The 20289-nt window shown below is 45.3% G+C and overlaps 2 protein-coding genes across 2 annotated transcripts; both read right to left on the bottom strand.

The window, feature by feature from the left end:
• Positions 1–400: 400 nt before the first annotated feature.
• On the bottom strand, positions 401–5871 carry LOC125175331 (5-hydroxytryptamine receptor 3C-like). Its single transcript, XM_047875787.1, has 9 exons — positions 5805–5871; positions 4332–4498; positions 3868–3912; positions 2779–2888; positions 2185–2354; positions 1703–1863; positions 1142–1346; positions 720–935; positions 401–603 (listed from the first exon to the last, which is right to left on the bottom strand). Exons 1-9 carry the CDS (start codon positions 5869–5871, stop codon positions 401–403), a joined length of 1344 nt encoding a protein of 447 aa, XP_047731743.1.
• A 7235-nt stretch (positions 5872–13106) lies between these two features.
• LOC125175341 (5-hydroxytryptamine receptor 3C-like) lies at positions 13107–19404 on the bottom strand. Its single transcript, XM_047875809.1, has 9 exons — positions 19338–19404; positions 17867–18033; positions 17412–17456; positions 16833–16942; positions 16394–16563; positions 14604–14764; positions 13867–14071; positions 13468–13683; positions 13107–13336 (listed from the first exon to the last, which is right to left on the bottom strand). Exons 1-9 carry the CDS (start codon positions 19402–19404, stop codon positions 13107–13109), a joined length of 1371 nt encoding a protein of 456 aa, XP_047731765.1.
• Positions 19405–20289: the final 885 nt, after the last annotated feature.

Here is a 20289-nt window from a genome sequence, read left to right as displayed (position 1 = left end):
GTTTGGCTCACTGCTGTATCCTCAGCACTCAAAACAGTGCCTAGCACATGGTAGGTGCTCAATAAATATTTATTAAAAGAATAAGTAACTATGTTAGCCTATATTTAAAAAGAGTTTTAGCCCCTTTCCTCTATACCAGTCGATGAGTTATAAAGTATTCCTTTTCCAGTGAAAATTATATTTCTAACATAAACATGTATATTCTGAATTCATTATGTTTTAGAAATATGGTCCTATTTCTGAGAGTCTGCAGAGGTTCTATTTAAGCCCCGGAGCAGGGATTCTGGCATATTTGGGACTGTGTATGCAAATTGGAGCAGAGGAATGGGGTCTGGGATGGTCAGTTGACGCTGAGAGAACTTGAACACTGGGTTGCTCTTGCACCATTAGAATTCAGCTCCTAGGTGTTCCATAGAACGATGACCGTGATAATGGAGGAGGCCAAGAAGATCAGATAGAGGCGGAAGAGGAAGGTGTCCATCATGTGGCTGAACTGCACCCACAGGTCAGCTAGCTGGGTGCTTGTCAATCCTGAGCCCCCAATCAGCTCTGCCTCTCTGGATCCCAGCTCCTTCCCTACCAACTGTCCTGGCTCCTTCAGTCCTGTGGAGAAGACAGAGACTCAGCTATGAAGTGGGAAGGAGACAGGTTTGGGGAAGTGGGAGACTGGGGACTCTACACCCAGTGTAGAGAATAGGGGCAGTGCAGACTTTCCTTACCAGGCAGGTGAGTGGACATGAGGCCTGGACCTGTATTCTCATTCCAGAGTGCAACAGGGCAGCACTTCCCTGGGCTGGTGCAAAGGAAGAGCAGAGAGTAGAGCCACGGAGGCATGGGTGGGGGCTGGGTGGTGGCCATGTGCAGCAGGTAGGTGATGAAGATGGTCTCCAGCAGGCTGACCACCATCAGAGACAGACACAGGGCAAAGTAGACACCTGGGATAGGGGTAAGGAACATGTGTGATTGAGACCCAGAAGAACCACCAATCCCCCCTTTTCTGTGTCTCACACAGAAAGCCCTTTCTGAGATGACTGCTTTTTCCTTTCTGCCTTAGCTGCCTTGGCAGGTCGAGCCAGTGCACCTGTCTACCCTGCCTCCTTTCCCTGTCCCCTACTTTCCAACAGTGAGGAGGTGGGCATACTGATGAGCGGGGTGCCACTAGCAGGAAGTAGTTTATTCATCATGAGCAGGAAGACGTTGTAGCCCAGCAAAAGTGTTATCTTGAATGGGGCACGATTCTCGCTTTCTGCTGGCAGGTAGAAGCTGAGGGCATCAATGGAAATCAGAAAGCTGCTGGGTACCAGAAGGTTTATGACGTAGAGGCTGGGCCTGCGCCTGATGGCCACCTGGGCGGGGGGGGGGGGGGGGGGGGGGGGAGGAGAGAGCAGAGAACCAGGTGAAGCTAGGACTGAGGGGAAATAGGGATGATTCCAGCCCCTTCCTTCCTTGATGTTCTCAACCCAACAGGGGCTCTTTCTGGGGCTGGATGAAGAAGCAGCTTTCACAAAAGAAAACCTGTGCCAGTGCTAGCAGGCTCAGAAAGGGGGGTTGATTTTGGGGACTTGGGAGAGAGGAAGGACTAAGGGTTGTGGCACCCAGCGGTTTTCTGGTCACAGGACAAGAAGTGAGAAGCTCTGTGACTTAGGAAGGTCTGATGAGGGAGGTAAGGGGGACAGACACATCTCACAGTCTCTGGGCTTACATAGAACATGATCTGGTCAAAAAGACTGGAGCCCACAGACATCTTTGGGGTGGCCTTGTTGATGCCCAGGAGCTCCCATTCCCCTTGTGTGCGGACGATGTCACGTGACGTGTCTGCTATCTCCCACACCTCCTTTTCCATGCCCAGCAACATGTTTTCCACTGCAGGGGAGACAAACATTCATTCAACACTCTGTTTAGCACCTGCTCTGTGCAGGGCTCAGAGAGATGAACTAGCAAACTGCTTTAGCGACCTCTTTCTGGTTGCCCCATAACACAGCTTCCTTGCTCCTCAGTTGCCTCTTTTCAATTTTGGGCTTTCTCAGAAGTCTTATCTCCTCCTAAGTTCAACTCCCCCACCCCACCACCCCCACACTCTCCTTTTTAGGCATTAGAAAGAATAAACTTGCCTATGTGTGCTGTTTTGTTGTCCCATTGGTTGATCTCATTTTACCCCATCCCAGAACCCCCACTGCAACTCACCTGTGTAGAGGAAAGAGCTAAAGGTGAGTGTGCAGTTCTGCTGGTCAAAGGGGAAGTAGAAGATGTCCAGGCTACAGATGCTGGTCACCCGCATTGGTTTGTTATACACAATGTGACCGTCATTAGTCACATATGCAGAGAGGCCTTCTGGGGTCTGATCCACATCCATGCTAAGTGGCAGAAGGGGAGAGAGGCAGATGCTCTGGGTTTCACATCAGCTTAAGTTTCTCTCTTTTTTTAAAGTAGGTTCCATGCTCAGCATGGAGCCCAATGTAGGGCTCGATCCCATGACCCTGGGATCATTACCTGAGCTGAAATCAAGAGTGGAATGCTTAACAGATTGAGCCACCCAAGCCCCCCAGCTTAAGTGTCTCTCTTAAGGTGGGGCTTCCCAATGTTGCTCATTGTGGCCACTCCGCCATCTTTCCTGCCCACCACTTTTTCATTTCTGTGGGAGAAGTTGGTGAGCCGTGATTGTGCTCCTCTCTGAAATAAGTTTTGGTGGCCCCAACTGAATGGGTTTGCCCTACACCGCCCTGGCCTGCTCCTTGCAAAAGGATCTCCACTCCAGTATTCCTTAGTCCTGGTACCCACGATTCCACGATGAAGATGTCTGGGAGCCACAGGTTCTCAGTTGTCACAGTGAGTTTACTGATAGCACCACATTTTTCTGGATCCCAGCTGATGAATGGGTTAGTCCAGATCTAGAGCACAGAGCACAGAAGGTTGGTTATGGCTGACACCTGGAGCTAGTTTATGTCAGCATCTACCCTTCTGTTCCCTTATATATATATTCATATGTATGTATTTTTTCCTAAATGTATGTACTACAGGCATAGGATAAAACTTTAACCATTCTAGAAAGTATAATATAAAAAACAAGCTTCTCCTTTCTCAATTCATTCCAACTCAGTTCATATCCCCATCTCAATCTCCTTTTTAACAGCTTCTTGGTATCTTTCCAGAAAATAAATTAATACATATTCCAGCATTCATTTTTATTTACACAGATAAACTCATACTTTGCACATTGTTATGCATGTCGCTTTTTAAAAAACTTCATTCCTTTTAAACTCTGATTCCTCTTCTCTTCCTGGTAATAAGTTCCCCCTTCTCTAGCTAACAAAATCTTATTGGCCTTACACTTCCCACTCAAGGGAAATCTTTTTTTTTTTAATTTATTTTTGAGAGAGAGCGTGAGAGAGCGAGGGACGGAGGGGGGGTGGAGAGAGAGAATCCCACTAGGTGCAGAGACAGAGGGAGAGAGAGGGTGGAGCCTGGAGTGGGGCTCGAGCTCATGAACCAAACCGTGAGATCATGACTTGAGCCTAAGGCAGATGCTTAACCGACTGAACCACCCAAGCGCACCGCCCCCCCCGCCCCCTCCCCCCCCCCCCCCACATTCAAGAGAAATCTTAAGCTGGGTGCTGGATACCTTTGGGCCCTGGAGCTTAGTTAGGGGTTCCCAACTGCACCACCCCCCCTTCTTCCTATATTTTCCATTGATGTCTTTCAAAGTTCTTTGGCAGCTCAAAAAGCTATTTGTCATCAGTATGGGCCCTATTTTGGTTGGATTTGTCTATTCGCTCCGGCACTGCCAATGTCAACAAATGTGCTTTTTGCAAACAAGACCAGAAAAAAAAGGAAAGAGAAACAAAAGAGAACAAAACTGGACCTACATACCATCTTAAACCACAGAAATGATGTCAGCAGCTGAAGTTGTGCATCCTGACAAAAAAAAGTCCCCATTTAGGATGATTAATGCCTTGAGATCAGGTCCCAGTCTATTTCTTGCCTTTGTTTCCTATGTGGTCCTGTGTGTCAGCTTTCAGTCACTGGTCTCAAAAGAAAGGTAGGTCCAAAAAATGTAGGTTGTATGGCAAACGTAGGGGAAAAAACCAGCATGGGGCCCACTGGAAATATGGTTTTTTTATCTGCCTACAGGGGCAGAACTCAGGACAAATGTTCCCTTTAGAAACATCACGGTAGTGTTCTCCTTCGTGTCTCTCCAGCCCATAGGATGGACATCTAACCTGTAGGGCATTTGAGGACTGATTGCTCGCCACTAGACCAGTGCAAGGTTGGGTTATCAGGGTGAAGACTCCTTGTTCCCTACTGGCAGCCTTTGGAAAGAATGTAGAACTCACCACATCCAGGATGGCAGACAAAGTGAAGGAGATGTTGACCTGAGTGGGGATGCTGTAGTTGATGACTGGACGGAAGTCCTTCTGGTTAAATATAGTCTGGAAGACAGCAGGGTCCACCCCATGTCGGTCAAAGCCTGAGCAATTGATGGTGAAAGTGTTTGACCTTCCTGTAGAGAGCAGAGGCCCCGTGAGGTGGGAATAGGGCTTTCATGTTTCCTAAGCGAGAGGAGTACCAGGGTTGAGGCCTGAGAACCTCTCTGCAGAGAAAGAAAATGTGGACATGGGTTGAGGCACGTGAGCCCATCCTTCTGGGCCAAGACTTCTGAAGGCCAACTCCTTCCTGCCAGGCTGGAGAGGATGGGCTGGTCTGGTAGGCAAATGGTGGAAGTTGATGTGGTAAGCTGAACCTGGGCTCAGCCCTTTCTTCCTGTGCTTTGCTCCCATATAAAGCCTATTCAAATTCATATGCAAACAGCCTCTCGGGGGAGTCCTATTTCTTCTGTAGTCCCAACCCTGAAGTTTTGGCTTTTGTCTGACCATACATTTTTCTTTCTAGCTCTGTTATGATTCATTCTTATAGTCACTGAACAAAATTTCCCTAAAATTTTGTTTCTTAATTTCCTCTTCCCACTTTTACATTTCCCCATGTCCTGGAAGGAAAAGTTTAGAAAGAAGTAAATCATGAGTACATCGTAAGTGTGATGTAAAATATGTGGGAACTTAATGTTGCACTAATGTGAATTTATCAACTACCTACTATGTGCTGTGCTCTGTGTCCTTCTCAAATTCAGTGACTTCCTCAAAGATTTGTGGAAGCCATTTTCGTTATCACCATTTTGAGACTACTTCATTGATCATCTACCGTGTGCTTGGTGGAGATGTACAATGAAATGTAAAAGCCCGTTGGCCCCCTTCACCCACATCCCAGCCCCAGATGACTGTGGTTATTCCTGTAACTGCGGCCCAGCAAGTTCTTTCTCGTACCTCATCCATTACCTCCCCATATCAGCTGACTCATAAGGTACATCGCCAAACTAAGGAGAAACTTATCCCAGAGGAAGAAAAAATTTCCCTTTTTCCTCCACATCACCTCCTCTGCAATATCTTCCTGAGTGAGATGGGAAAGGAGCTATGTTATTGCCAACAGGACCCAGATCACCCTGTTCATAGTTACTATATCTTGGTAGAAAGGAAAAGTTGGACACTATAAAGGGGTGGGATTGGAGAGGTGGTAAATGGAAGGACAAACAGTTTAGTAGATGCCTAGGCAGACAAATGAAAGGGGGGTTGTGTGTACTGAGCAGTAAAATGGGTTTTTCATCTGTTTCCAAGGAAGTCAAAACATAGATATTACAGAGAAAGGAAATGTTTAACCCAGTTATTTTAGATGCTTCTAGTTCTGGAGAATGAGAGGATTTCTGGATTTTGCCCAGAACAGCATTCCCATCTTGTCCTGTTCTTGTCCCATCTTACCTGGAAGCAGAAGGTTGACAGTGAGGCAGAGGAGGAATGCCCCCCCAGAAGGCCACCCCCCTTCCATCCTCCTCTTCTGGACTCTTCTCTGGGGACTCACCAGGAGCCCCCAAACCCTTGAGCTTAAAGGAGCTCAGACCACACCTTGGTTCCTGGTTTTGAATAGTGTGCATGACAGGTGACCACTCCCTGGTGAGAGGCTGTGGCCAGAGAGGTCACAGCAGAGTGTCCTGCTTTGCCCCTGTGTAAGTATGCCTTCCGGACCCCAGGCAAGGGGAAGTAAGGCCTAAACCAGGGGAAAAGCACATGTTTAGCAGGATGAGTTTGAAATCTGAGTTCCAAGTACCCTTCAGAAAAAATGGGGGACTTGGGAGATCGGGCAGGTAAGGCCATGGATAAAGGTCTCATCAGGTCCTCCTGGAACTAACTTGTGCCTCAGGGAAAGTGCATGGACTACATAGAAGGGGTGTGGTAGAGACACCTGCTAATCTTGGGGGGCAAGAACATGTAATTATTTTGTTGCATACTTGGAAATGTATTCTTTATCCACTTGTGGACATTTGGGATTATTGTCAATATTGAGCTAAAAATATGGAGAGAGTAAGTTTCTTTCTCTGGGACAGAATCCGGGCTGACAGATGTCTGTCCCCATGGCCAGCACAGCTAGTATGATCTGCATCATCCCTTGTTTGCACTATTGGGGCAGCTTCTTCAGAAGGTTTCCTCTACCTGTTTTACCCCCAGTCTAATCCTCCATTTTGCCATTCTCCTAAAACAGACCTCTCCTACTCGTGCTTCCTTACCCTAATGTCTCTAAAGGCCTACAGCTCTGGGGCCATGTAGGAATGTGTGAGTAAAAAATCATTTGATGAGCTCTTTGAAAATATCTGCACTCCCACCCATCCACCCCTGTGGAAGGTATGTGTATATTTATAAAATTTTTTTTAATGTTTATTTATTTTTGAGAGAGAGAGAGCAAGAGCGTGTGCGTGCACAAGCGGGGGAGGGGCAGAGAGAGAAGGGAGACGCAGGAATCCAAAGCAGGCTCAGGGCGCTGAGCTGTTCAGCACGAGAGTCCCACTGCGGGGCCTCAAACTCACGAACCGTGAGATCATGACCTGAGCCGAAGTCAGACGCTTAACCGACTGGGCCACCCAGGCGCCCCTTGGAGGTAGAACTTTTATTACTAAACTTCTTAGCATCAGGTTGGTTGGGTTTTATTTTCAGCTTAAAACAGGGTAATCAAAACGCATCTCATCGAGTTATTGAGAGAACCAGTGTGGGAGAGAGAGCTTGACCCAGTGCCTGGCACACAGAAGGCACCAGAAACAGGTCAGCACCTTTATCTTTTGGGCAGCCTTAGAGCACACAGTGCACACAGTTGGTTTCAAATTACCCAGTTATTTTTCTCTTGGAAGAAAATGAAGGGGCTCAATCTCACGAATTGTAAGATCATGACTTGAGCTGAAATCAAGAGTCAGACACTTAACCAACTGGCCACCCAGGCTTCCCCTTATGTTGTCCTTTTATAGCCACAACCACCTTCCTCCCTCCCTATGTCCCCCTACCCCGCTAACTGGCAACCATGAATTTGTTCTCCATTTCTATAATTTTGTCATTTCAAGAATTTTATAGAAATCAAATCGCACAGTATAAATCTTTTGGGACTGGCTTTTTTTCACTCAATGTAATTCTCTGGAGATCCGCCCAGATTGTAATGGGTATCATTATGCACTCCTCTTTACTTCCCACTGGTATTCTATGGTAGGAATGTCCCACAGTTTGTTCAACCACTCACTTGTTGAAGGACTTTGAGTTTTAAGGGAAAACACTTATTTCTACTTTACTCATAACACTTCTGACACCAAATTGTCGGCTTTTTCCTCACACCGAGTAATTCTGACATTAACTGCCCAGAGTTAGTGCACACCCCTTGGATTGAGGGCTCATTCCCACAAGACTGACCCCCACTTCAGGTGCCAATCGCAAGTCAGGGCCTCCTGTACTTCTGACTGACAATAAATTGGGGATTCCCATAGCCCCCTCCTCAGATTCAATAATTTGCTATAACAGCTCACAGAACTCATGGAAACATTTACTTCTCTTTACAGTCTGAAAAGGATGCAATAAAAGATACAGATGAACAGCCAGAGGAAAAGGTACACAGGGTGAGATCTGGAAGGGTCGTAAGGGCAGGAGATTCTGTCCCTGTAGAATTCCAGCATGTAGATGTGTCACCAATCTGGAAGCTCTCCAAACCCCATAGTTTAAGGATTTTTTAGGGAGGCTTCATCATGTAGGCATGATCAATTTAACTCAATCTCCAGTCCCTTTCCCCTCCCTAAAGGATGGGAATTGGGGCTGAGAGTTCCAAGCTTCTAATCATGGCTGGGTCTTCCTGATGACCAGTCCCCATCCTGAAGCTACCCAGGAAGCCACCAAGAGTCACCTTATTAGAGAGATGCTCCTGTTATTTAGGAAATTGCAAGGGATTTATAAACTCTGTGTCAGGAACTGGGACCAGAGACCAAATACCTATTTCTTCACAGAATTGTTTACAATTATTTGTCTATTACATATAAAGCTGTTATAAACATTTGTCTACAGGTTTTTGTGTGAACATAAGTCTTGTGGAATAAATACTCAGAAGTACAATTGCTAGACTGTAAGGTATTTGCATGTATAGTTTTTATTTTTTTTTATTTTTATTTTTTTAAACTTTTATTTATTTATTTATTTATTTATTTTTTTCAACGTTTATTTATTTTTGGGACAGAGAGAGACAGAGCATGAACGGGGGAGGGGCAGAGAGAGAGGGAGACACAGAATCGGAAACAGGCTCTAGGCTCTGAGCCATCAGCCCAGAGCCTGACGCGGGGCTGGAACTCAGGGACCACGAGATCGTGACCTGGATGAAGTCGGACGCTTAACCGACTGCGCCACCCAGGCGCCCCTGCATGTATAGTTTTTAAAGAAATTGCAATACTCATTTTCAGAGTGGCAGAACCATTTTACATTCCTGCCCACAACATATGAGCAATCCAGTTTCTCTGCATTTTTAAGGATTTAAAACTTTGGATAAGGAAGGATTTCTTAAAACAAGACCCTAAAATCACAAACATAAAGGAAAAGTGATAAATTCAGCATTTTAAAAAATCTTAAACTTATTTTCAATAAAGGGCACTAAATGTGAAAAGTCAAATCATAAACTGGGAAAATATCTTTGCAACACATATATAACTGAAAAAAAATAGTAGAAAATATACAAAACATACCTATAAATGCATAACAGTGACAAAAAAAACCCTATCAGAAAAATCGACTAAAGACATAAATTGACACTTTATAGAAGAGGAAACACAAACAGCCAACAAACAATGAGAAGAAGATAATCACATAAATACAGGGAACAAACTGCTGGTTGCCAAAGGGGGTAGGCATGGGGGAATGGGCAAAATGGGTGATGGGGAGTGGAAGGCACAGCCTTCAGGGTGGAATGACTAAGTCACAGGGATGAAAGGCACAGCGTAGGGAATACAGTATTTCAACAGTGTTGTCTGGTTCCAGATGGTAGCTACACTAGTGGTGAGCGTAGCATAATGTGTAGAGGTGTCAAATCACTATGTGGCACACCTGAAACTGGTGTGACCGTGTGTGTCAGCTATGCTTGAGTTAAAACACAAATAAGGGGCACCTGGGTGGCTCAGGCAGTTGAGCATTCGACTTCGGCTCAGGTCACGATCTCAAGGTCCGTGGGTTCGAGCCCCGCGTCAGGCTCTGGGCTGACAGCTCGGAGCCTGGAACCTGCTTCGGATTTTGTGTCTCCCTCTCTCTCTGCCCCTCCCTTGCTTGAGCTCTGGCTCTCTCTGTCTCTCAAAAATAAATAAACATTAAAAAAAAGAAAGAAAGAAGAAGATAAACACTGAGATGTGAGAAGTTTGTGAGGATACCCCTAGATACTGCTAATGAAAGGAGAGAGTGGGAAGCTAGTAGAAATGACAATCTGAGAAGTTAGAAGAATAATCAAACATCGGAGGTGAGTAGTAATCTAGGGCCAATGGTCTGTTTTTTACACACAGTTCATACATTTCCAATGCATACTCTTTTTTTTTTTTAACGTTTATTTATTTTTGAGACAGAGAGAGACAGAGCATGAACGGGGCGGGGGGGGGGGGGGCCAGAGAGAGAGGGAGACACAGAATCTGAAACAGGCTCCAGGCTCTGAGCTGTCAGCACAGAGCCCGACGCGGGGCTCAAACTCACGGACGGCGAGATCATGACCTGAGCCAAAGTTGGAAGCTCAACCGACTAAGCCCCTCAGGCGCCCCATCCAATGCATACTCTTAACAGAGGTTTACAATAGAAACTGGAGGAAAATGAAATACAGGTATTATCACAAAGGCTGCTGTTTGTATATATCTTAAGTGGGAGAAAGGATGTCAGAAACCAGAAGCACCCCGTCTGAAATTGTGAAATACTCCTAACGTTCTTGATGACATGTCTAGGCTAGTACTGGCTTAAAATATTTTGCTTCATTTTTAGGTCGTGTTTTAGACCACAAGCCTTGCCTCAACTCTAACATACAAACAGGATGTTTTTTTGCAAAGGATATTGTCAATCATAATGGTCTTGGCACTGAAAACTAAAGTCACATTTCTGTGAGGTGGAAGAACATTGCAAAATGACATCTAAAGAAATACAATGTGGATATGGGAAAGGAAAAAGAAATGATGCAAAAGTCATCTTAAGAAATTGGAAATTCCTCAAAGATGTGGCAGACACTCTCCATTTCCCATTATTGACAAAAGTCAAGGACAGTTTCTGAGTGAGAAATATGTTCGAAGTAATGGAAAGAAGGAAGCACAAGAGAATCTGCCACCAGAAATGTCTCTGCCGGTGCCTCTAATTAATGTCTCTAAGAACCCAAAGATAGCTGATGCCTAACAATGGGTAGCTTATTTCCCATGTTAGATATGGAAAAATAAAATATACCAGGATGGGATAAAGAGATTACACCTAGAGGTAGTAAAATACTAATTCTTGGTTGGCTGGCATTCACTCATTCGTTTAATCATTCAGCAAGTCTATGTTAAGCACCTGTGATATGTCAGGCATAATGCCTGATACTGAGTTAAAAAAATGAATGAGACACTGTACCTGACTTTCACGAAGACACATTCTCTTAGGGGAGGCAGAAATGTAAATAAATCTCTGAAATGTCTTCACCTAATTGGAATATAATTCAGAAATATGTCTTTGGTATTCTTTTGCCTCCATCTTCAATTTCTGTCTCTCCTCAGGGCCAGCCGTTAGAATCTTCCCCAGGATCATATCTGCCTATGAAGGTGTGAAGTACTATTAGTAAGGGGCACTTAAGAAAATAGGGGCTTGGAGTGCCTGGTGTCTCAGTCGGCTAAGTGTCTGACTTCAGGTCAGGTCATGATCTCACACAGTTAGTGGGTTTAAGCCCCGTGTCCGGCTCTGCACCGACAGCTCAGAGTCTGGAGCCTGCTTCGGATTCTGTATCCCTCTTTTCTCCCCGCCCCCCCCCCCCCGCCCCCCCCCCCCCAGCTCATGCTCTGTCTCTGTCTCTCTTAAAAATAAGTAAACAGGGGCGCCTGGGTGGCTCAGTCGGTTAAGCGTCCGACTTCAGCTCAGGTCACGATCTCACGTTCTGTGGGTTCGAGCCCCGCGTCAGGCTCTGGGCTGATGGCTCAGAGCCTGGAGCCTGCTTCCGGTTCTGTGTCTCCCTCTCTCTGCCCCTCCCCCGTTCATGCTCTGTCTCTCTCTGTCTCAAAATAAATAAACGTTAAAAAAAAAATAAAAAAAAATAAGTAAACATTAAATTTTTTTTTAAAAATTGGGGCTTTTTTGGATAGCAGAAATAATATGTGCTCATTGAAAACAATTAAGAAAACACAGATGAAAGGGTACCTGGGTAACTCAGTCAGTTAAGCGTCTGACTTTGGCTCAGGCCATGATCTCTCAGTTCGTGAGTTTGAGCCCCACATTGGACTTCGCACTGACAGCGTGGAGCCTGCTTGGGATTCTCTCCCCCCCCCCCCCCCCCCCGCCATCATTTCCCCTCCTCCACTCGTTCATGTGAGTGCATGCACACACTCTCTCTTTCAAAATAAATAAACTTAAAAGGAAACACAAATGAAGATATAAAAGAAAATAGTCAACACTTCTAATTCCCTAATCCAAGACAAAATTTGCTTATGTTTTGGTCTCTAGCCATCCATAACTTTTTCTCTGCCCTTCTCTCCAGCCCTCCTTTTTTTTTTTTTTTTAACAAATTATGTGTAATAACTTGTTTTTCCCACTTTATATATCATGGTCCTGTTTCTATGGTATGAGCATAGATCTACCTTCTTACTTTAAATGGCTACAAAGCAACTAATTATGTGGCTATAGGATAATTGAACCACCCCCTTGGGGTTTTTTTGTTCTGTTTTGTTTTGTTTTGAGGGAGAGAGAGAGAGAGGCAGAAGGAAGCTTTAATCAGTCTCCATACCCCACAGCTCTATTCCACGAACTGTGAGTTCATGACCTGAGCAAAAATGAAGAGTCAGACACTTAACCAACTAGCTACCCAGGCGCTCCTAACCTGAACTCTTAGTCTGCCCAGCCCTCCTCCAAACATATATTTTCAGAAGGCCCTCTCTGATTTTGTGAATTCAGAGGTGGGAAAAAGGACACAATATATAATTTATTTCAAAGAGCAATTTCAGGAATGAGAGAGAAGGCAAGTGAAGTGAAAGTAGTTGATACAAGAAACATTTTCCTGTTGTAAATATTTTATAGTAACTTTTTACAAATGAGACTTGACCTTTTCTTTCTTTTAAAATTCTGAAAGTGTCTTCAAATCAAATCAGATTACAGCTGTTTAAGTGAACTATCAAGTCCTCTGCAAGAGGACTCTACGTCCCAGTGTTTGTGGACCTATTACAAATGTACTGAGGAGCCAGTGCTTCCTGAAAAGTTGTGTTTGGGGGACAATCAATCAAGGAGAGACTCTGCTGACCCTCAGCTCCATTGATAAGAGAGTCAGAAGTTATGTGTGGCTAAGGAACTCTTAAAGTGTGTAGGAATGACATACGAGAAATCAGGAAATTGTTTGGGGCTATTCTGAACCTGCTTGGTACAGTTGTGTTGGAGTTTGGGGAGTATAGATGGGGACATGGTAGTCACTGGGGTTAAGTGGCTAAGATCAGGAATGGGGCCCAGGACTGGCTGGCTCTAAGACCAAGAGAAACTCCAGGCTGTGGTTTGCAGGGACAAGTGGAAATGCATGCCTGCCTAGGTGTTCCAGAGGACGATGATTGTGATGATGGAGGTGGCCGTGAAGAGCAGGTAGAGGCGGAAGAGCAGGGTGTCCATCATGTGGCTGAACTGCACCCACAGGTCGACCAAGTGCTGCTTCTGAGCCTCATCTTCCTGTTGAGCCCTTGTTGACCCAGGACACCCATTTAACCCTGTCCCTCTGGCACCTGGCACCTTCTCCACTAACTCCACGGGCTTCTTCATACCTACAGAGAGACAGAGACCCAGCCATGGGCCATGGAGTTCACCTGGGGAGCAAGGGAGACAGGGAGGAAAGAAAGAGTAAAAGAGTGGAGGTGTGGGAAGAGAAAGTGTAGGCGGTGCTGACTCCCCTTACCGTGCAGGTGGGTGAGGGTGAGGCCGAAGCCCTTATTTCCCTTCCCAGGTGCAGTGGTGCAGCACTTCCTTGGGCTTGCACAGTTGAGGAGCAGAGAGTGGAGCCACCAAGGCATAGGTGGGGGCTGTGTGGCAGCCATGTGCGACAGGTGGATGATGAAGATGGTTTCTAGCAGGCTGATCACCATCAGGGACAGACACAGGGCAAAGTAGACACCTTAGGACAAAGCAAATTCTAAGTAAACTAGGGCAGATTCTTTTCTACACTTGTCTTAATACTCTCCAAATCCAATCTTTCCTCAGAACCCCTTCCCTCCTTAAGTGGAGAGGCAGCGGTTCTCCTGTTTCCCTCCCTGTGCCCTGCTGCCTTTGCTTCCCTGGAAAGTGGGAGGGACCATACTGATGAGAGGGGTGCCAGTTGCAGGGAGTAAGTCATTCATCATGAGCAGGAAGACGTTGTAGCCCAGCAGAAGTGTTATCTTGAATGGGGCACGAGTCTCACTTTCTGCCGGCAGGTAGAAGCTGAGGGCATCAATGGCAACCAGAAAGCCACTGGGCACCAGAAGGTTTATGATGTAGAGGCTGGGCCTGCGCCTGATGGCCACCTGCGGGGAGGATTTGTGGAGAATGTGGCAAATAAACTGATGTCAGAGAGCTCGACTTGTATATTTGACTATCTAATCCTTGCTGATGTGTTGAGGCTGGCTGTGGGAGGATCACTTTAGGTACCACATGCATTTAATTGTGTCCTCTACAGAAGTACCCACTTTGTTGTCTAATTTTCACTTGTAAATATGTCCAACCTGCTGGGAACACAACAATTGTAGACATCTAGGGACAAGTAGGGCCCTTTGGACCATCACAGAGGTGGCTGCTCCATTCTGAGCAGTAGAGCTTGTTACAGCCAAGCCCAGCCTCCTCTCTGCAGGGTGGGGAGGGGAAAGAGGTGATGGGAAGAGGCGGGGGTGGGGGGGGGCCCTGGGGATCATTCTTCGGGGCAGTTAGGATAGAGGGTGGAGTGGGGAATAGGTGCTTAACCCCCCCGAAATTCTTTTTTACATTCTAAAGTGCCTTAGATTAAGAGGAAAATCAAAGAGCAACTGGGATCAGAAGTCAAACAGGGGCCCCTGGACTTACATAGAACATGATCTGGTCATATAGGTTGCTGCCCACCAACATCTTTGGGGTGGCTTTGTTGATGCCCAGGAGCTCCCACTCTCCCTGGGTCTGGATGAGGTTGCGAGATGTATCTGTTATCTCCCACACTTCCTTGTCCATGCCCAGTAGCATGCTGTCCACTGCAAGGCAGGCCAAAGGCAGTTTGGTCCAGAAGTTCTCCCAGCTTCCTGCCCCCAGACTCAATTCCTCCCCTGTTGAGCTTCTTCAACAAATTTTCCTCTCTGTTCCTTTAAGGTAAGGCATCCAAGTTTTCTCAAAAATGGATTACAGGACCACAGTTCATGGGTGTGAAGGCTGCAGCATTGATTTTTTTTTTTTTCTTTTTGGTTGAAAACAAGAATGAGTCAAAGTTGTTATGGGAATGTTGGATATGACTCAAACATGAGTCAAGAACTTCTGCAATCGTTCCTATTTTCCTTCTCCATTCCCCAGTTTTATGATGTTGTTTTGGTGGAATCAAACATGAACAGCTCAACCTTTTTATAATTACATGCATGCCCATTATAATAATTAATTTATCTAAATCTGCCACATGACACGTGGTGGCATTCAATGTGTTTACTGGTAAAGTGTGTTAGCTATCAAAATTAAAAGGTTTTAGCTACAGGTGCCTGGGTGGCTCAGTTGGTTAGGGTCTGACCCTTGATTTCGGCTCAGGTCATGATCTCCCCCTTGTCAGGCTCTGCACTGACAGTGTGGAGCCTGCTTAAGACTCTCTCTCCCTCTCTCTGCGCTTCCCCCACTTGTGTGTGCTCTTGCTCTCTCTCTCTCTCACTCAAAGTAAAGAAATAAACATTTTTAAAAAATAAAAAAATAAAAAGTTTCAGCTAAAAATTGTGGAGGTGCAGTAGCTCAGGGTCAGATGAACCTCATTTGGCACAAGGGCCATCCAAGATATCAAGCAGTAATTCTTTTTTTTTATTTTTAGTTTTTAATGTTTATTTATTTTGAGAGACAGGGAGAGAGGCAGAGCGTGTGCGGGGGAGGGGCAGAGAGAGAGGGAGACACAGAATCCTAAGCAGGCTCCAGCCTCCAAGCTGTCAGCACAGAGCCTGATGCAGGGCTTGAACCCATGAACCATGAGATCATGAACTGAGCTGAATTTGGATGCTTAACCGAGCTACCCAGGCACCCCTTAAGTTTATTATTATTATTTTTTAGTAATCTCTACACCCAACGTGGGGCTTGAACTCACAATTTGGAGATCAAGAGTTGCATGCTCTTCTGACTCAGCCAGTGAGGCACCCCTGTAGTTCTTTTTTATAAACTTCATTGAGGAATTAAAGCAGTAATTCTTTTTTTTTAAATTTTTTGAATGTTTATTTGTTTTTAAGAGAGACACAGAGTCGAGCGGGGGAGGGACAGAGAGAGGGAGACACAGAATCTGAAGCAGGTTGTCAACACAGAGCCCGACATGGGGCTTGAACTCATGAACCATGAGGTCATGACTTGAGCCAAAGTCAGACACTTAGCTGACTGAACCACCAGGCACCCCTAAAGCAGTAATTCTTAATCCTGTCTGCACATTAACATCAGCTGATGACATATAAGAACTAACAGACCTGCGCCCCACCTGGAACAATTAAATTGGAATCTCTGGAGTGATGCATAGTCATTGGTATTTTTAAAAAGGTTTAGTGGGTGGCCACAGTTGAGAAACACTGATCTAAAACCTTCTCTAATCATACCTATACCACTTAAATATCTTCCCCAAATCTTGAATAACTACCAACACATGTCTTGCTCACCTGTATAGAGGAAGGAACTGAAGGTGAAAGTGCAGTTCTGTTGGTCGAAAGGGAAGTAGAAGATGTCTAGATTACAGATGCTGGTCACCCGCACTGGCCGGTCGTAGGTCATTTGACCTTCACTGCTGACGAATACAGTGAGACCTGGAGGTGCTCGATCCACATCCATGCTGCTTGTGAGAGGGAGGAAGAGGGTGCTGTGGTGCCTTCATTAGTTTTGTTTCCCTTCCCAAGTCTTCCTCTCCTATGCTCTCCAGTTGGGTTCTTTCTCTACTGTCACTCTATCTTGTCTCTCGTACTCCTCATAGTGTTTTGTGGGAGTCAATTAATTGACACGGTGCCCCGTCTGACTCTTTTGATGTCCCTGTGCCTTGCACTGCCCCTAGGCTGTTTTTTGCAGATGGGCTTCCTACTGGCTTTCCCCAGCCCAGATACGCACGATTCCACAATGAAGATGTCTGGGAGCCACAGGTTTTCAGCTGATACAGTGAGTTTATTGATGCTGGCACACTCTTCTGGGTTCCAGCTGATGAAGGCATTGTCCCACATCTGTAGCCAGGGCAGTGAGCCAGGAAACAGGTGAGCAATGGTGGAGCTTATGCAATCAGCCTCTTCTGCCCCTCCTGTTCTTCCTTGAGCTCTGATCCTCTTTCTCCCACTTGTGTCCCTAATGACCACAACCTGTATCCCCCCTCTTCATATAGCCAAGTGTCACTGGTAAAGTCCCCTTTAGTGGCCTTTTTTCCACTTAAATATAGTATAAAATTCCTCGGTCCCAGGAGCACACCAATATATTGGCCTGTAACCATTTGGCCATTTTCTTGCGTCACCATTTCCACCTTCATAAGCTGCCCAGAGAGATTTGTGTCCCCAAGGCCAGTCCAGTTCTAGATGGAGTTATTTGGTCACAGAAAGATTTATACATTGAGTAGAGGTTTGGACTAGGAAACCTTTGAGTCACTCCTCAAATTTACACTTATAAATGGAACTGGGAGGGAGATAGTTGAGGCTGCCTTACCAAATTCATCCACAGGAATGACGTCAGAAGCTGGAGCTGTGCATTCTGGTAAAGAAATTCCCATCCAGGGTTGTTAGTACAAAAAGACTTGACCTATGCCCACCTCATATTCGTATATTTAATAATTTATTGGTCCAGGCATAGTTCTAGATGCTGGACTGTCTTTTCCTTACTTGTCTCCCCTCATAGCTAGGGACAATTCAGTTTTAATTGACAGACCACTCTTTTTTTCTGGAGCATTCTAGAAAGGACAGGGCTCAAGAACAAATCCTGAAAAAATATTACTGTAGCATTATTCTTTATGTCTCCCCATCCCATAGGAAAATCCTCTAATTTGTACAGAATCCATTCAGAGGACTGAATGTTCACCACTGGGCAAGTACAATGTTGGGTTGACAGGGCAGAGAATCCTTGTTCCTTATTAGAATCTATGGAAAGTGGGGACCATGTCTCACCACTTCCAGGATGGCAGACAGGGTGAAGGAGATGTTGACACGAGTGGGGATGCTGTCGTTGATGACTGGACGGAAGGCCTTTCTGTCAAACACTGCTTGGAAGGCAGCAGGATCCACCCCATGCTGGTCAAAGCCTGAGCAATTGATGGTGAAAGTGTCACCTTTTCCTGTAGTGAGCAGAGACCCTATAAGAGAGAGCCTCTATTGCCAGGGCTGAAGTCTCTCTGCAGAGAGAAAACAGGTGACATACTGGGGGGAATGGTGAGCCCTCCTCCCTGGGCCAAGTTTTCCCAAGGCCAAAGCCCTTCCTGCCAGGCCAGAGAGGATGGGCTGGTCAAGTAGGCAAATGGTGGAAGTTGGTGTGGTAAGCTGAGTCAGGGCTCTATTCTCATTCCTATTGTTTCATCCTCATGCAAAATCTGCCCAAATCTATATGCAAACTTTGTCTCACTTCAACAAGTCCTCAAATGTATGTCACAGGCTTCTTGGGTCTACCTAGTAGCACCTCTCAGCACTGTCCTAACACTTGTCATCTGGGTCACATAGAAATCTGCTATAATGTATTTTCCTCATTCTCAGGGACTTCTGTTTACTGAAGACAAGAACTGATTTGTCAAAAAAAATAAGGGAAGTAAACAAATGTACTTCCTAGGTAGATATGGATAACATGTAGTAGGTATTCTGAATGGGTATGTACCTTGGTGCTATGCATTTATTTTTCCTTCTCAGATTTAGTGACCTCAGATATCTTGGGTTTTATTTACAGCATTGGGATAACTAGGCAATATCACTGAGCTTGTACCATATGCCAATAGTATAGTGAGGCCTGTGTAGGTGTTGTGTTTTGGCCATGACCAGGGAGCCATCTTGGTAGTACCTGAGCAGAATCTTAGCCCCATTTCTAGCTTTGTGTGATCTTTTGCTCTGCTTGCTCCTCTACAACTCCATCTCTTTTCATAATATTTAAGGTATATATCCAGGCTAGGAACAAATATTACCTCATGGAAGCAAATTATCTACTCCTACCTCAGATTGATTCCTACCTTCCCTCAGTGTTTTACCTACTCCTTGATGACATGTTTAAAATCAGTGGCTACCCTTCTCACAGATACTATGTCAAGGGAAGAAGACAGGAAGAGTGGGATGAGGGTGTAGGGGGAGGGGCATCGGAAGTGAGTGAAAAGGTGTAATTGGAAGGTGGTGAAGTGGGACAGTTTGGCAGATCCCTATGCAGACAGGAATAGAGAAGTCAGTGTATACTGATCAGCAAAATGTCTTCCTATCTGACATACCCAAACACACACACACACACACACACACACACACACACACACAAATACACACACTCAAGACACAGATATTAGGGAAGAAATATTTAACATGTTAATTCTGAATGTCCTCCAAGTGCTGCAGAGAAGTTTCTAGATGTCCTTCAGAACCACACTGGTCTTCTCTTGTTGTCCCATCTTACCTGGAAGCAGAAAGTTGACAGTGAGGTAGAGGAGGAATCCCCCCCCAGCAGGCCACCCCCCTTCCATTCTCTTCTTCTGGACTCTTCTCTGGGGACTCACCAGGAGCCCCCAAACCCTTGAGCTTAAAGGAGCTCAGACCACACCTTGGTTCCTGGTTTTGAATAATGTGTATGGCAGGTGACCACTCCCTGGTGAGAGGCTGTGGCCAGAGAGGTCACAGCAGAGTGTCCTGTTTTGCCCTTGTGCAGGTATGCCTTCCGGGCTCCAGGCAGGGGAGAAGGTAAGCCAAGACTAAGGGCAAAGCACCTGTTTGACAGGTCTGTGCTGAGATCAATAACAAAATAACTTGCCTTAATGAGAGGGTGTGGGCTGGGGAAGTAAGAATTAAATTCTTTTAAGGCCAGGGAATTTGCAGATTTGGAAAGGTGACAATATATAGTGATTTGGTTATGTATTCATTAGAGGTAACTGCAAGCATCAAATTATAAAGCTCTGTTCATGCCCTCATCATCTGTGGTCTATATTTTTCCAACAGCCCCTAACCAGATTTCCTCCTTTCAATCTCTCTGCCTTTCTGATTCATTTTACCTAAACCAAGTTTTCTATACATTTTTTACTTTGTGCATTGATTTCATGATAATAGAAGTTATAAAATTAAGGTAGCATAACCCTTTTTAATGTCTTCGTGTTGTCAGTAGTGTTATACATTATCATAAACTAGTAATCTCCGATAACATCAATATTAATGGCATGTATCAATATTATGTCTTATGTGACATCTCTATAGAAAACACAATTGGACCGAATGAATAAATTGGAGCATTGTTATATTAAGTATCTTAGTTACACTTCCAGAAAGACTTGGAAATTTTTTTTTCTTGCAGAAAGGGGAAAGGATCAGACCTAGAGTACAAAAGAAACTTTGTTTAGATGGAAGATCATGACAGCCCT

This window comes from Prionailurus viverrinus, chromosome C2 (genome assembly GCF_022837055.1).
Source record: "Prionailurus viverrinus isolate Anna chromosome C2, UM_Priviv_1.0, whole genome shotgun sequence".
NCBI classification, from domain to species: domain Eukaryota; kingdom Metazoa; phylum Chordata; class Mammalia; order Carnivora; family Felidae; genus Prionailurus; species Prionailurus viverrinus.
The sequence above is the reverse complement of the archived record's forward strand: the minus strand, read 5'-3'. Positions and strand labels throughout refer to the sequence as shown.

Coding starts and splice junctions, on each gene's coding strand:
- LOC125175331 (XM_047875787.1), bottom strand. CDS start 5,871: ATGGAAGGGGGGTGGCCTTCTGGGGGGGCATTCCTCCTCTGCCTCACT. Junction 2,889..3,867: donor CATTTCTGTGGTTTAAGATG/GTATGTAGGTCC, acceptor TCTGTGCTCTAG/ATCTGGACTAACCCATTCAT. Junction 1,347..1,702: donor TTGACCAGATCATGTTCTAT/GTAAGCCCAGAG, acceptor CCCCCCGCCCAG/GTGGCCATCAGGCGCAGGCC.
- LOC125175341 (XM_047875809.1), bottom strand. CDS start 19,404: ATGGAAGGGGGGTGGCCTGCTGGGGGGGGATTCCTCCTCTACCTCACT. Junction 18,034..19,337: donor TGTCAACTTTCTGCTTCCAG/GTAAGATGGGAC, acceptor TGCTCACTACAG/GAAAAGGTGACACTTTCACC. Junction 16,564..16,832: donor GACATCTTCATTGTGGAATC/GTGCGTATCTGG, acceptor TCTCACAAGCAG/CATGGATGTGGATCGAGCAC.